General features: G+C 44.1%; 1 protein-coding gene across 1 annotated transcript in view; it reads right to left on the reverse strand.

Moving 5' to 3' along the window:
- The window catches only part of GARNL3 (GTPase activating Rap/RanGAP domain like 3), an 85,320-nt gene extending 72,978 nt beyond the window's left edge, over positions 1–12,342 (reverse strand). The window contains exon 1 of the mRNA XM_056860348.1: positions 12,223–12,342. Coding sequence (XP_056716326.1) covers positions 12,223–12,312 — 90 coding nt within the window. The 5' untranslated portion in view covers positions 12,313–12,342. The remainder of the gene's footprint in view (positions 1–12,222) is intronic.
- Positions 12,343–13,007: the final 665 nt, after the last annotated feature.

The following is a 13,007-nucleotide window of genomic DNA, read 5'->3' on the forward strand; positions in this document are numbered from 1 at the left end:
AACCCTGGAAAAAGAGTGGAATAAAAATGTAATAGGTAAAACTGGGGCTACATATACAGGATAAGGAAGGGGGGAAATCAGGGCAGTTGGCACCCAATTTTAACTCACAAGCTACATTTGCCACAAGTGACCAGAATATAAATTAAAAACCCTGCGCCAACCATATTGCTGGAGCTCTCCAATCTCTGAGTTTAGAAAAATGGGGAAGAAGAGGTTTAACTCTTTCCAGATGAGCTTATTTTCATTCATACACAATTTGGGTTTGCTAGTTGCTATGGGGGGCTCTTTTTCTGCCTAGCCCAGACCACGTGGTGCTGGTCCGTTGAAGCAAACAGAACAGATCTGCACAGGCTTCCCTTTCTTGCTGCAGAGGGCTTGTGGGGAATGTTAAGCTATTCCTTCACTAGACATGTTCACCTCCCTCCCCTCACAGCCCTATGAATTACCACATCAGGATTCTAATAGAGTTTCTTTCTTTCCTTTTCTTTCAAGTCAACTGAAATAAATTATATTGCTGGAAACAGGATACCAACCAAAGGGTATATCAAGCAAGGAGGGACATGAATACCTCATAAATAAAACAGCAGCCTATTTTAATGATTCTATATATAGACCCTTTCACAAATTCAGGTAGAAGGCATGATTTGACATTTTGCGAGCTCGGCCAGAATCAGGTCTTCAAGCCAGGGATATTTTTAATTCCACAGAAAGTGATAATTATGCACTGAAATATATTGTATTTTTTGCTTGCAGTCACCCAGAAAATGCTTCTGGTGCAGACAGTGGGACACATGCATGCCATTTTCATTGAAAATTTGCACATTGTTCTATATAAATCCTGATTCTAATCCACATGAGGGAAGATTTAGTTACTATAAAAACAACAGCATTACATTAAAAACAGCCACCAGCCAGAACACAACCTCTAATTTCTCAATCTGTCTGTATCATTTGAAAGCACATTAGCCAGTCAGAAAGACGATCCATTAGTACAGTTTAAATTGCACAACCACCAATGTTTTCAGCCAATGATGAGCAATCAGCAGTGATGCAGCTGGGCAGGTTTCCCTTGGGAGAGAGAATTCCGGAGCTGCAGCTCTGCTATAGAGAAGGCCCTCTGCTTATAGCCTCCCACCACACATGGAGGGAGGCCTCTGACAATGACCCACCCCCCAGCCTGGTCTATAGGGGAATACTGCTGTAGCTTCTGTTGGACACATTTAAAGCACAACTTCCCATGGAAGCCAGTGATTTCGGTGACACTAGAGGATATCTCAAATAGAACTAGATTAGAACCTTCCTAGCCTCCTCCTCCCAGTCTCATGTCCCAGTCTTAGGCCTGGTTCACACATGCAGAAGAATGAGGGGTTGGAATAAAGTAAACGGTTTCCGAATGAAGGTGGAGAATCACATTTTGGAACATTCCTCTATGTTCAAAACTCCCTACAAACTGAAAACTAACATAGCCAGCAACTGGGGAGGGGGATTCAAAATGTTTCCCTTGCTGTGCTAGTATTTGCAGGAACACTTTTACGCAAAGGAACATTTCACACTGGAATCTACCACCTGCAGCATTAAGTGGTGCAGTCCATTTTGCCACCTCACTCCACCTGCATGTGTCAACCAGGTGTGATTTGGTTACTTCTTGCTAGGTGCAACCTGTTCCAATCATTACTAGATGGCTCAGATGGCAATTCGATGACCACAAATACTTGAGTAGCTGCACTGAGATCAATAGGACGAGGGTAAAAGAGACAAAATCTGCACATTTGCTGCTCAATATTATGCACGTTTGTGTGTTAAGTGCTGTCAAGTCGCTTCCAACTCATGGCGACCCTATGAATCAATGTCCTCCAAAATGTCCTATCTTTGACAGCCTTGCTCAGATCTTGCAAACTGAGGGCCGTGGCTTCGTTTATAGAGTCAATCCATCTCTTGTTGGGTCCTCCTCTTTTCCTGCTGTCTTCAACTTTCCCTAGCATGATTGTCTTCTCCAGTGACTCTTGTGTTCTCATAATGTGACCAAAATACTATAGCCTCAGTTGAGTCATTTTGGCTTCTAGGGTCAGTTCAGGCTTGATTTGACCTAGAACCAACTGATTTTTTTTTTTTTTTGGCAGTCCACGGTATCTGTAACACTCTCCTCCAACACCACATTTCAAAAGAATCTACTTTCTTCCTATCAGCTTTCTTCAATGTCCAGCTTTCACACCCATACATAGTAATAGGGAATATGAAGGAAGCAAGTCCTACCAACTTCAGTGGGAATTACAGTGCAATCCTAAGCAAAGTTACTCCCTTGAAGTCAGTGGGTTTAGAAGGGTGTAAGTTTGCTTACGACTGCACAGTTACTGTGTTCAGCAGGCTGCAGCCCTAGGCACCATAGCAAAGTGGAAATTACACTGGTTTCTTCATTTAGAACCAACACATTAAAATGCCAAATTAAAAAAAAAGAGTTCCACCCGAACAATGAAGTGCCACATCAGTGAATAAATTAGCTTCTTAAAAACCTGAAGGGTAATAAAAGTGAAAAGAATAAAAAGGTACAAGGAAGGAAGAACGCAATGTACCAAAAAAGTAACCGTCAAATTTCAAGTGACGCGGCGACCCCCTCGGAAAAGGGGTGTTATTTGACTGCCCTTGCTTGTGAGAGGAATTTAAAGCATCTCTGAATGGCAAACTAAATTGCAAAAATTACAGAAAGAACAATATCAAAATGTTTTTAAAAGGATGGAATAAAAGTGCCTGCAGCTCTTTGCAAAGTCATCGCCAGCTCTGGATTATCACAGAAAGGAAAATGAGGTATCAAATTAGAGAGCAAAGCACGCACCCTGGCAAAAATCCCTCTTTTTCTGCCTATTTCCCTCCGCCAATTAAAATTAAAGCAACAAAAGGAAAGACCTGAATTCAACACAGGCTGAAGTCTTTAAAACCTCTGTAGCTGGCGGTTAAAAGAGTTCTGGCTTCATTGGAATGAGGCCTTCCATACCACAGAATCCGTTGCTGAGGCGTCACGGAATATTTCTGAACACTCCAACTTCTCAGAAGAAAGAAAAACTATCAACACGTGAGGCACAGACAGGGCTGTCCACTACTAGTGAAAAAGAGTTCAGGAAGAAAGCAGGAAGTAGGCTGTGTTTGGTCAACCATCATTCTGTGCATCCAGCTCTTCTGTAGGAGAGAGGGCCATGCAAATGTTGTATATGGATATGGGGGAGTGAATGGCAAAGTTCAAAAAGAGACTGGTAGAGTGTACAGTAGACTGAAGAAGGAAATGCAAGCATTACATACCAAAAGTCTACATTTGTATACGTACAGTGCCATCAATATGCCTGGTCTCTGCTATGACAGCTTACTATCTACATTTTGAGAAGAGAAAATGTCAAAGAGAAGGAAAATAAGAGCTTGGAATAGTAAAAGGATGAATGCAGCCTCTTACCTAAACTGAAGCCCAAGTCTTGTGAGTGAAAAGTTAAGGCGAAAGGTTTGGGGAACTTTGTGGTGAGATTGGAAATGGACTCTAAGAGAGAGTTCCAGGCACAACTGCTTGAAATGAGATACAGATAGTTGACACAAAGGTATTAAGGAATATTTACAAACATTCCAACTTCTCAGAATAGGGCATCAAGGGAGAATGAAAAGAAGTTGAGTCCATTTCTGCCTTAGGCTATCAAACACAAACATCAGAGGGGAAGGTCAAATATAGCTCTTCATATTTCTGTAAAGAGTTTTCTTCTAAAAAATGCATTTTATGCTATATAATTTTTATTGAATTGCTGAAGCTAATTGGCACCATCGAGATTTTGTTTGCTGCCACCGGTGTGCCTGTGGCAAGGTGTCTGCGAACAGATGTGCTAAATGTTTGATAAGAGAGGGGAGACCTGTGGGCAGCTGAGGGAAGGGGTCAAATTTGGGGAGCAAAGACGAAGAGTGAAGGAAAAAAGACATCGCCAATGCACTGGTTAGCAATCTTTCCCTTTTAAATCCACTTAAATTAACAGGCCTAAAAGGGTGGAACTCTGATTAGGATTGTATGGCAACTACCACCATCAGAAGTAGCTGTCTTTTAAAACCCCCAAATTACTTGATATATAACCACTCTTACATAATGCCACCGAATGCTTGAATAGATTAGCTACTAACATTTCAAAGCCAAAGCCCATCTCTCCAGCATGGGAACTGGTTTTCAATTTTTCTACCAGATATACGTCCCCATCTTTCTCCTCTTACTGGGATGTCCAGATGCAAAAAAGAGGATGAGGCTCTCCTTTTAATAATTTCTACCAAGAGGGAAATTTGGCAGGCACAAGCTTGTCAAGCAGGGTGTGAGAAATTGCACCCGCCAGCATTCTCTCCTCCACAACTATTACAGGAAATGAACCTACAGCACTCTGCAAATACTGTCCATGTCTCCCAATTATCCTCTTGCATCTTTCTACTCTTCTTCACCACCCCCCAAATAAAAGGAAAAAAAATAGAGGCAAGGCTTCTTGCAACCTTAGGGCATGGAAGGACTCACATGTGGGGTCTGATTCCCCCCCCCCCCAGTTGAAAAGCAATGCATGAGATCATTCTACAAGCAGGGGAGGGGCAAAGACATGCTGTTGAAAAAGGTGAGCCAAAGGTAACCTGTATTGTCGAAGGCTTTCACGGTCAGAGTTCATTGGTTCTTGTAGGTTATCCGGGCTGTGTAACCGTGGTCTTGGAATTTTCTTTCCTGACGTTTCGCCAGCAACTGTGGCAGGCATCTTCAGAGTAGTAACACTGAAGGACAGTGTCTCTCAGTGCCAAGGGTGTAGGAAGAGTAATATATAGTCAGAAAGGGGTTGGGTTTGAGGACAATACTTTTGCAGGACAATACTCAGCTCAAACCCAACCCCTTTCTGACTATATATTACTCTTCCTACACCCTTGACACTGAGAGACACTGTCCTTCAGTGTTACTACTCTGAAGATGCCTGCCACAGTTGCTGGCGAAACGTCAGGAAAGAAAATTCCAAGACCACGGTTACACAGCCCGGATAACCTACAAGAACCAAGTAACCTGTATTCCTTGTTTCAATGTGCTAGCTGGCTTCACATTGTATAAAACATTGTATAAAATCACCCACAAGTTGTCATGTTTTGATGAGCTGCTTGTCTCTCTTTTTTTGTGGCTCTTTAATAACCATTTGAAAGCTTGCAGCCACATATAGGACACTTACAGTATACTCCTGTGCACACTTACTCCAGCCCAAACTCATTTGCTTTTAATGGTCTTAGACAGGAGTAATTCTCTACATAAGGCCATGCTGTTACTGTGCAGATGACATGTTGGTTATCCGAGGCCAGAAATCCCAACTCTTAGCTTCTAAAAACAACAGCTTGGAGTGTGGGGGGGGGGGGTAGACCATGACCATTGCTCCAGGCCCCTCCATACATACATCACTTTTCCAGACGCAAACAGGCCCCTGGGAGGTACTATCTACACTGGCAGAGAAACATACGTCTTGGCTTCCACTATTCAAAATGAAGATTCCTTCCTAATGCTCATATAGGATGCTGTTTGGATTTGCAACTACTGATCAGACCCTATATGCAGTATTTTCTTTTCCTAGCAGAGTAAATAGTACTTTGAAGGGCATGACTTGCATCAGGAAAGGGATTGGGGGGGACAGTTAAAAAGTCCATGCCCAGAGGCAATGTCACCCCACCAACTACAGGTGGCATTTATAGAAGTTGAAAATGGCAGGAGGTCTGCACCCTTATTTCCATCTGCAAACACAATTTTCACTTCCTAAAACAAAAAATTACAGATAATCAGTGCACCCCTCCCCCATTCTGAGTGGGTTTATATTTTATTCCCCACTGTCTCTTTGTTTTTCCCTCGGAAGCCTACCCCCCAAAAGAAGATCTGCAGATTGACTTTGCAAGTTTAAGACTTCCGCTGTTTCCTCCAGGCGCACCCACAACAGCAATGTCATCCCATCGTCCTCTCTTACAGCACCTTGAAAAGCAATTCCAGATTTAAAAGCCGGTCGTTAATGTCTAGCTCCTAAAAGATTGTAATGGGCGATGGCTGGCCCTGAAGCACACTTTGGGTGGAGCTGACCCATCCAGAGCCTACGAGCCTCTTGAACAAAGATGGATCAGAAAAACAATCCCATTTTAGCCTATTTAGCTCAGACAGTTCAGTCAACAGGACTGGCATTTTAAAAGGGTCAGCTTTCGCTGGTCGCCAGATGCCCTCTGCTTTAAGAGACCCACTACACTGTCCTTCAGTCCCAGTTTAAATCTGACACTCACAGACAGGAACGTCTTACCCATGCCATGTTTCACATGCCCCAAATCTTATTGAAACTGGGCTCTCTACCGTTATGAGTGAAATGCTAGCATGCCAGGCAACGCTTGCCTGAGCTAGAGATTCCCCAGTATGCTAACTTTGTGCATGCAGCAAATGAGGGCACGAGTCTCCAAGTGTTATGGTATCCTAATAGGCCCTAAGCTACCCTGGGACACCCCACAAGATGTTCAGGATTGGAGCTAGAGTGCAAAGGATGGAACAGTGTTGTGTAGCCAGAGACTAAAAATGTTGTTGCTATTTTACTATGCCAATAAAGGTGTCTGAATCTGAATCAGACTAAAAATGTTTGGTATCCTTTTTGTTGGGATTCTTCCAAATTGGTTTAAAGATTCCCACACCAGCCTCTTGTAAAGCTCTATCTAGTCTCCAGCTAATTTCCCCCAATAAAAGGAGACCCTTGTGCTTGGCGTAACACAAGGACGTACAGTATTGCACAGGAGAGTCCTTCTTGCCCACCAGGGCCATGTTGAAAACCAGACCTTATTCTGGAACTGGGAAAGCTAAACAGAAGCCCCTGGGCTATGCTTGAACCTTCCTTTCATCTAGCTCTGGTTGTCCTGCCATATGTGTCAGAACATGTCGTCCATCCCCCCACCCACCCAAAGAAAAGCAGTTGTAGAGACATTGTGGGTACTTCATAAAAATGTATTGCTCTCTACGGTAACTTTTTAGAAAGGAAAATGGCTGTTGCCAACCTGGAATCACATTCATTTTTCTGCCCCCCAACCAGCAGCCTCATCCTATCAAGATGCACAGCTCCAAACAGCGGAAGGCCTGCCTGCTAGGCAACGCTGACTTTATTGTACTGCCTAACTATCCATGTGGGAACTGAAATGTTCCAGCCCTCGAATCTGTGCCTGGAGAACAGAGTGACCCATGGGAAAACAGAAGATAGCCATCCCTGTGTCGTTTGAGCACTTGTATTCAAAGGTAAGCTGTTTCGGTATCTGGAAGCTCCATTTAGTTATCAGCCACGAATTTATTTGATTCCCTTTTTAAAGTCATCGATGGCCTGGTCTACACATGCTTCAGAATGAGATGGTAGAGACCGCATGTTGCTCTGGATACTCATTGTGACAGCTTGGCTCTCTTGAGCCTTCTCTAGCGATAATACCACTAATTAGCATTTGTACAGCGCTTTCAGGGTTGAAAGAGCTTTGTATACATCAAGATAGACCAATGTTGTTATTTCCCATAGTGCAGATGCGGGACTAAGGCTGCAATCCTGGGGGGGGGGGGCAAAGCTCCTTAGGAGCTGGCGTAAGTGCCCATTCAATCCATGATAAGGGGCACTTATGCTGTCACCAGTGGCATCCACGCAGGCCTCCTGCCAGCATTCCAGAGGTGCAAGTCCCAGCGCCAGCGTCCTAGGAGGCGTTCCTGGGGGCGAAGCTGCCTTTAGGCAGCTTCCTAACCTCTTTCACCCCACGAATGCCCCCTTGTGCCCCAGGAACACCCTGTTTTTTGGTGGAGCAGCCTCGCTGTTTTCAATGGGGGCATCTTCCTTCTTTTATTTTTAAATTCCTTTTTATTTTATTTTCGACGGCAGGGAAGCCTCTGTGGAGGCGGAGTGGCTGCGCCGTTCCCAGCCACTGCTTAACTGCTCCCCACCCCTTCAGAAATGGGCTGTAAGACTGAGAGTGACTTGCTTAATGGTGAGCTTCTGACCAAGATGGGATTTGAACCAGGGACTGCCTCAGGCACAGCTCTTTCTTGTAGCCACTGCACTAGCCTAGCCGCCCAAACCGTGACATTCGATCTAACGAGATCATTAATCTCATTTCAACACAAACAAATCCGTTAGGGATCCACTTTTCTCCCCCACAGATCTGAAGAGCTGGTTCAATCGAAGACACTGAAATGCGTTGCCTCCCTCAGACGGAGCAACTCAGCGTACAAAAATAGACTTCAATGACATCACAGAGGATGAAGGATTACCAATTTCATAAGACTGCAGCATGTGCTTCTGGTTACTTCCCTCCTCACTATTCACCCAGCTTCATCCTAAGCCAGGTTTGCATATCCCTAATGGGACACATGAGCAGCAGATGCCTGTCGGAGAAAGCCAGGCCCTGCCTTCCACTGCAGAGAAGACAGGCAGGAGATCTGGGAAGCCCTTAAGGTCAGAAGCGTGAGTGGTGTGTGCATCTGGTCCCTGGGACATAACAATGCAAGAAGAGGCCGGCTGGATCACTCCAATGGCCCGTCTAGACCAGCGTTCTATTCCCAGCAGTGATAAGTCAGATGCTTCTTGAAAGCTCTCAAACAAGACATGAAGGCAAGCTCTCTCTCTGTGCCCACTATCAACTGGTATTTGGAGGCAAACTGGCGATGAACATGTTACTTTTGGTATATGTCATCTATCTTTCTCTTTGAAGGATTCAAGGCAGGTTACAGTGCCAGTTGAAATCTACACCTGGTAAACTAAAACCATGAAAACCAACAAATGTGACACTAGGTTCCATTTAGCTCTCATAGACGTTGTGCCAAAATATCTTTGGTCAGCCTTCGTTTTTGTAGCAGTGGACTATCTCAGGCTGAGCCCGGATATCCAGAAATGCATAAGCCAGTTGGGGATGGTCACCATAAAAAAAGGTGAACATTATATGCCGTCAAATCACTGACTTCTAAAACATCCAGTCATTAACAGCCATGCTCAGGAATTGCAGACTGAAGGTAGTAGCCTCCTTTATTGAGTCAATCCATCTCAGAATGGGTCTTCCTCTTTTCCTACTACCTTTTGCTAGCAGTATAGTCTTTTCCAGTGAGTCTCGTCTTCTCATGATGTGATATGATAGTGTCAGTTTAGTCATTTAACTTATAGGAAGAATTCAGGCTTGATTTGATCTAGCGCCCACTTATTTGTCTTTTCGGCAGTCCACGGTATTCGCAAAACTAACCTCCAACGGCACATTTCAAATAACTAAAAAGATACAGATGACAAAAGATGCAAAGCCTTCCTAGATGAGTTTTTAGTATAACAAGTATGTAGTTGCACTAATCAGTTATACATTGCTTTCTTCAACATGAACTCCCTCTTCCTGGACACTGTGTCCGTTAGAGGTTTTGCTCTTTCCCAGAACTAAGCAATCCTAATTTTGGTACCTGGGAAAATGCAACTCTTCCTGAGAATGGCACATCAGGTCATAAGACTCTATTGGCAATTGCCTGTCAGATTAGTGACAGTGGCACAAACCTCTTTTTTCATGCTTGTACCATTTTGTGAACTTGTAATTTTCTTTATTTATAATTTTTTGTTGCTCTCTTGGTACTTGCAGGCTCCCCTAACATGCTACTCCTGGAACGCCACACAGCCCAACCTAAGTCATCCATCCACCCAAGTTACACACACCAGCTTATGCAACCAAGACCACACTGTACTACAAGCAAAGAGAAGCTACACAACAATACAGCTCAAGATGGGTCGTGTCCCTTAGCCAACCAAATAACTTCAATTTTGATCTCATCCACTATAATATTTGTATAGATTGAGTATTCCTCATCCAGGCATCCAATATTCGGACTGATCCGAAAACTGGACCTTTTGAGCCATGCAGGAATTACTCACAGGCCCTCAGCAGTGCCACTGATGGTTCAATGTACACAAAAGTATTTGAAATATTGCTTAAAATTACATTCAGGCTATGTGTATAAAGTATATATAAAACATACATAAAACAAATGAATTTCGTGTTTAGACTTGGGTCCCATCCCCAAGGTATCTCATTATGTACCTGCAAAAATTCCAAAATATGGAAAGATCCAAAATACAGACCACTGCTGGTCCCAAGCAGTCCAGATAAGGGATACTCAACCTGTAGTTGTTTTTCTCACAGCATGGACCAGGGATATCAAGCTGGAGGTTTACCCAGCTCTGGTCCAAGGACAGAACTACAGGCAGATTAACCAGGAAGAATCTTAATAATAATTAGCAGATGCTGCGTAGCAGGAATTAACAAATTCAAAAGGAAGGGAAACTATCCTTTAGCTCAGGATGGCTGAAGAGGAGACATTTTCATCACTGTTCTCAATGATAAAGAATAGCCTTTCCAATCTAGGGATTATAGTGGATAAGGAAGAGAACAAGAATGGACCACATTATACAGTCCAATATTATTAGGGGCTAGTCCCAGGCTAGCCTGATCTCGTCAGAAGCTAAGCAGGGTCAGCCCTGGTTAGTATTTGGATGGGAGACCACCAAGGAATACCAGGGTTGCTGTGCAGAGGAAGGCACTGGCAAACCACCTCTGTTAGTCTCTTGCCATGAAAACCTTAAAGGGGTCGCCATAAGTCGGCTGCGACTTGAAGGCACTTTACACACACACAGATGAACAAAAGCATCCTGTCCATTTCCAGCTCTAGCAATCACAGTTCCAAGAGGACATGGACATGCTGCAAAGGGTTTGTGGGAAAGCACTGAGGGTGTTCTAGGGTCTAGAATAGCGGAACCCTTTCACCCACAATCTGTTAGGTGTGGAAAACCAGCATGGCAGGTTTAGATACCACACCTGTTTTGGATATCACATAAGCTGCATTCAGCAAAACGGTAGGGCTACTGGCCAAAGTACATGCGACACTGGGGGGTTTGTGAGTGGATCCCCAGATGTTTAATTCACCCTCAAAATGTAGCCATGGGAAGATCTCCAAAATTGAAGCCATGGAGCTAGGCAAGGGATCTTTTAATCTCCTTCATACCCTTTTGCCATCTCTGCAATTGAAATAGACTCCCCCCAAGCTGCTTTCTGAAGCTCTATTCTGTGTATGCTTCGGGCGGGGAGGTGGGGGGGTGGAGGAATCTCATCACTGGTCCCCAATGTCATGTGCTGCTTGGCCCTGGATAATTTACTGAACCTCTTTCTGAAGGATGTGCCAAAGAAAATAATGACTGAACTGTAACCAACAGACTGAAGGCCAAAGAGAAAGAGAGAGAAATCATATCCATTGCTTTTCCAAACACCTTCAGCTCACAGAGAAGAAGCAAATAACCTCTTTAGCAGGACACAGAACATCTGCCCCTTGAATCTTATCAAATTACTGGCCTTCATCACACCAGATGTAAAAACACACCCAGGATTCGATCTCCGTGCCATGGCACTCCACATCAATCATCCATCAGGTGTGGTGCTGAACGCATATTCACCAGCATGCATTCCATTCATGAACCCCTCACAACTGTGCTACAGTCAAAGAAAGGGCTTTCCTCCCTCCGCATACTGCTGTTTCCATAGCTGACTTGTACAATGCTATTCCAAATTACCAGAGTAAGGGCATAATTGCCATACACTCTGCAAGTTTTTTTTTGTTAAGCTTCCATTCAAAAGTCAAAATATTCATTTGGTACTCAGTATGTAAAGCGGTGCCTCTGCGGGGGTGGAGAATCAAAGTGGGATGTGAGCAGTTGTATTTAAAAAGAAAAGAAAAAAGATGAGGCTTTTCCCTACCTCCCCCTTTCCCATATCAATTTCTATCCAGCCTGGTAAACAAAACAATGAATGATCCATCCCCGTTCTTCATATAGACCTCAAGATTTGCAAAGGAGCAACCAGCTACAATTACATCTTTTTTTTTAAAGGCAATTGCAGAGGAACCATGTACATTTTTCTTTTTTCTTTTACCCAGTGGGATAACCAGAACCGAGAGATTTAAAAGAACAAATCTACAGCAGACAAATATATTCAATCCAGTCCAGAGAAATCCAAGCTTCTTTCTGATGTTTCTGTGTCGTAACCGCTTCAGCCAGGAAAGAAAAACAGCGAGCCAAGAACTGGCAGAATCTCTCCGAGGAGGCGCTCAAGACCATTTTCAGAAGCCTTTCAGGTGTATGGAATGTGTTGCATTTTAAAATAATTTTTCTAAAAACAAAACAAAAAAAAACTTACCAGCTCTACCGATCCATAATGTTTTCGGCTGAATTCTCCCCGTCTACAGCCCAGGTCCTCGGAGACAGAGCTGGAATAGAAGTGCTTCATCAGTAGACATAGCTAACTGGCCCCTCAAGCTCTTAAGAAAAAATAAAGAAACCCCCCCCCCCAGTTGTGCCAAAGGAGGTCTGCAGCACACAGCTTCACCACTGCGGGAGACCCTCGAAAGATGCACAACCACGCGCAGCCATTGCGGAGACTGCCTTGCCGAAAGAAGGGGAAAAGGGGGGGGAGAGGATGCCGCCTGCCCTGCCTTCAGTTGGAAAGGCAAAAAAAAAAGAAGCTACAATTCAATTAAATATTTAATCACGGTATAATGATCGATAGAGGAGGGCAGGGGCAGACAGTGGCTGGAATGACGTTTTCCAGACTCTTCCTCTGATCAAAGAGAGTCCCTGAAGCAGGCTTAAATGCAGAGAGAAGGGGGGGGGGGAGAGAGAGATGAAAGGCAAGGCAGCCACCTCCCTCTGCAACATTAGCTCACACTCAGGCGCCTGGCAATTAAAAACTTTCTTTTTAGGACATTTTGCATTTCCTGGGGCTACACGGGGAGGGGGGATTTTCCCATTTCTGCATTAAAACACACACACACACACACACACAATATCAATGACCTTTGCCGGGTCTCCGTGACAAAGAGTAAGTTCTCACAGAAAGAAGCCCCGCTAGCCGTCATGAGAGATGGAAAGACCCTGTGTGTTGTTGCTGGTGCATCACCGTCTAGGCACATGGGCGGTTGCAGA

This window comes from Euleptes europaea, chromosome 14 (genome assembly GCF_029931775.1).
Source record: "Euleptes europaea isolate rEulEur1 chromosome 14, rEulEur1.hap1, whole genome shotgun sequence".
Taxonomy (NCBI): domain Eukaryota; kingdom Metazoa; phylum Chordata; class Lepidosauria; order Squamata; family Sphaerodactylidae; genus Euleptes; species Euleptes europaea.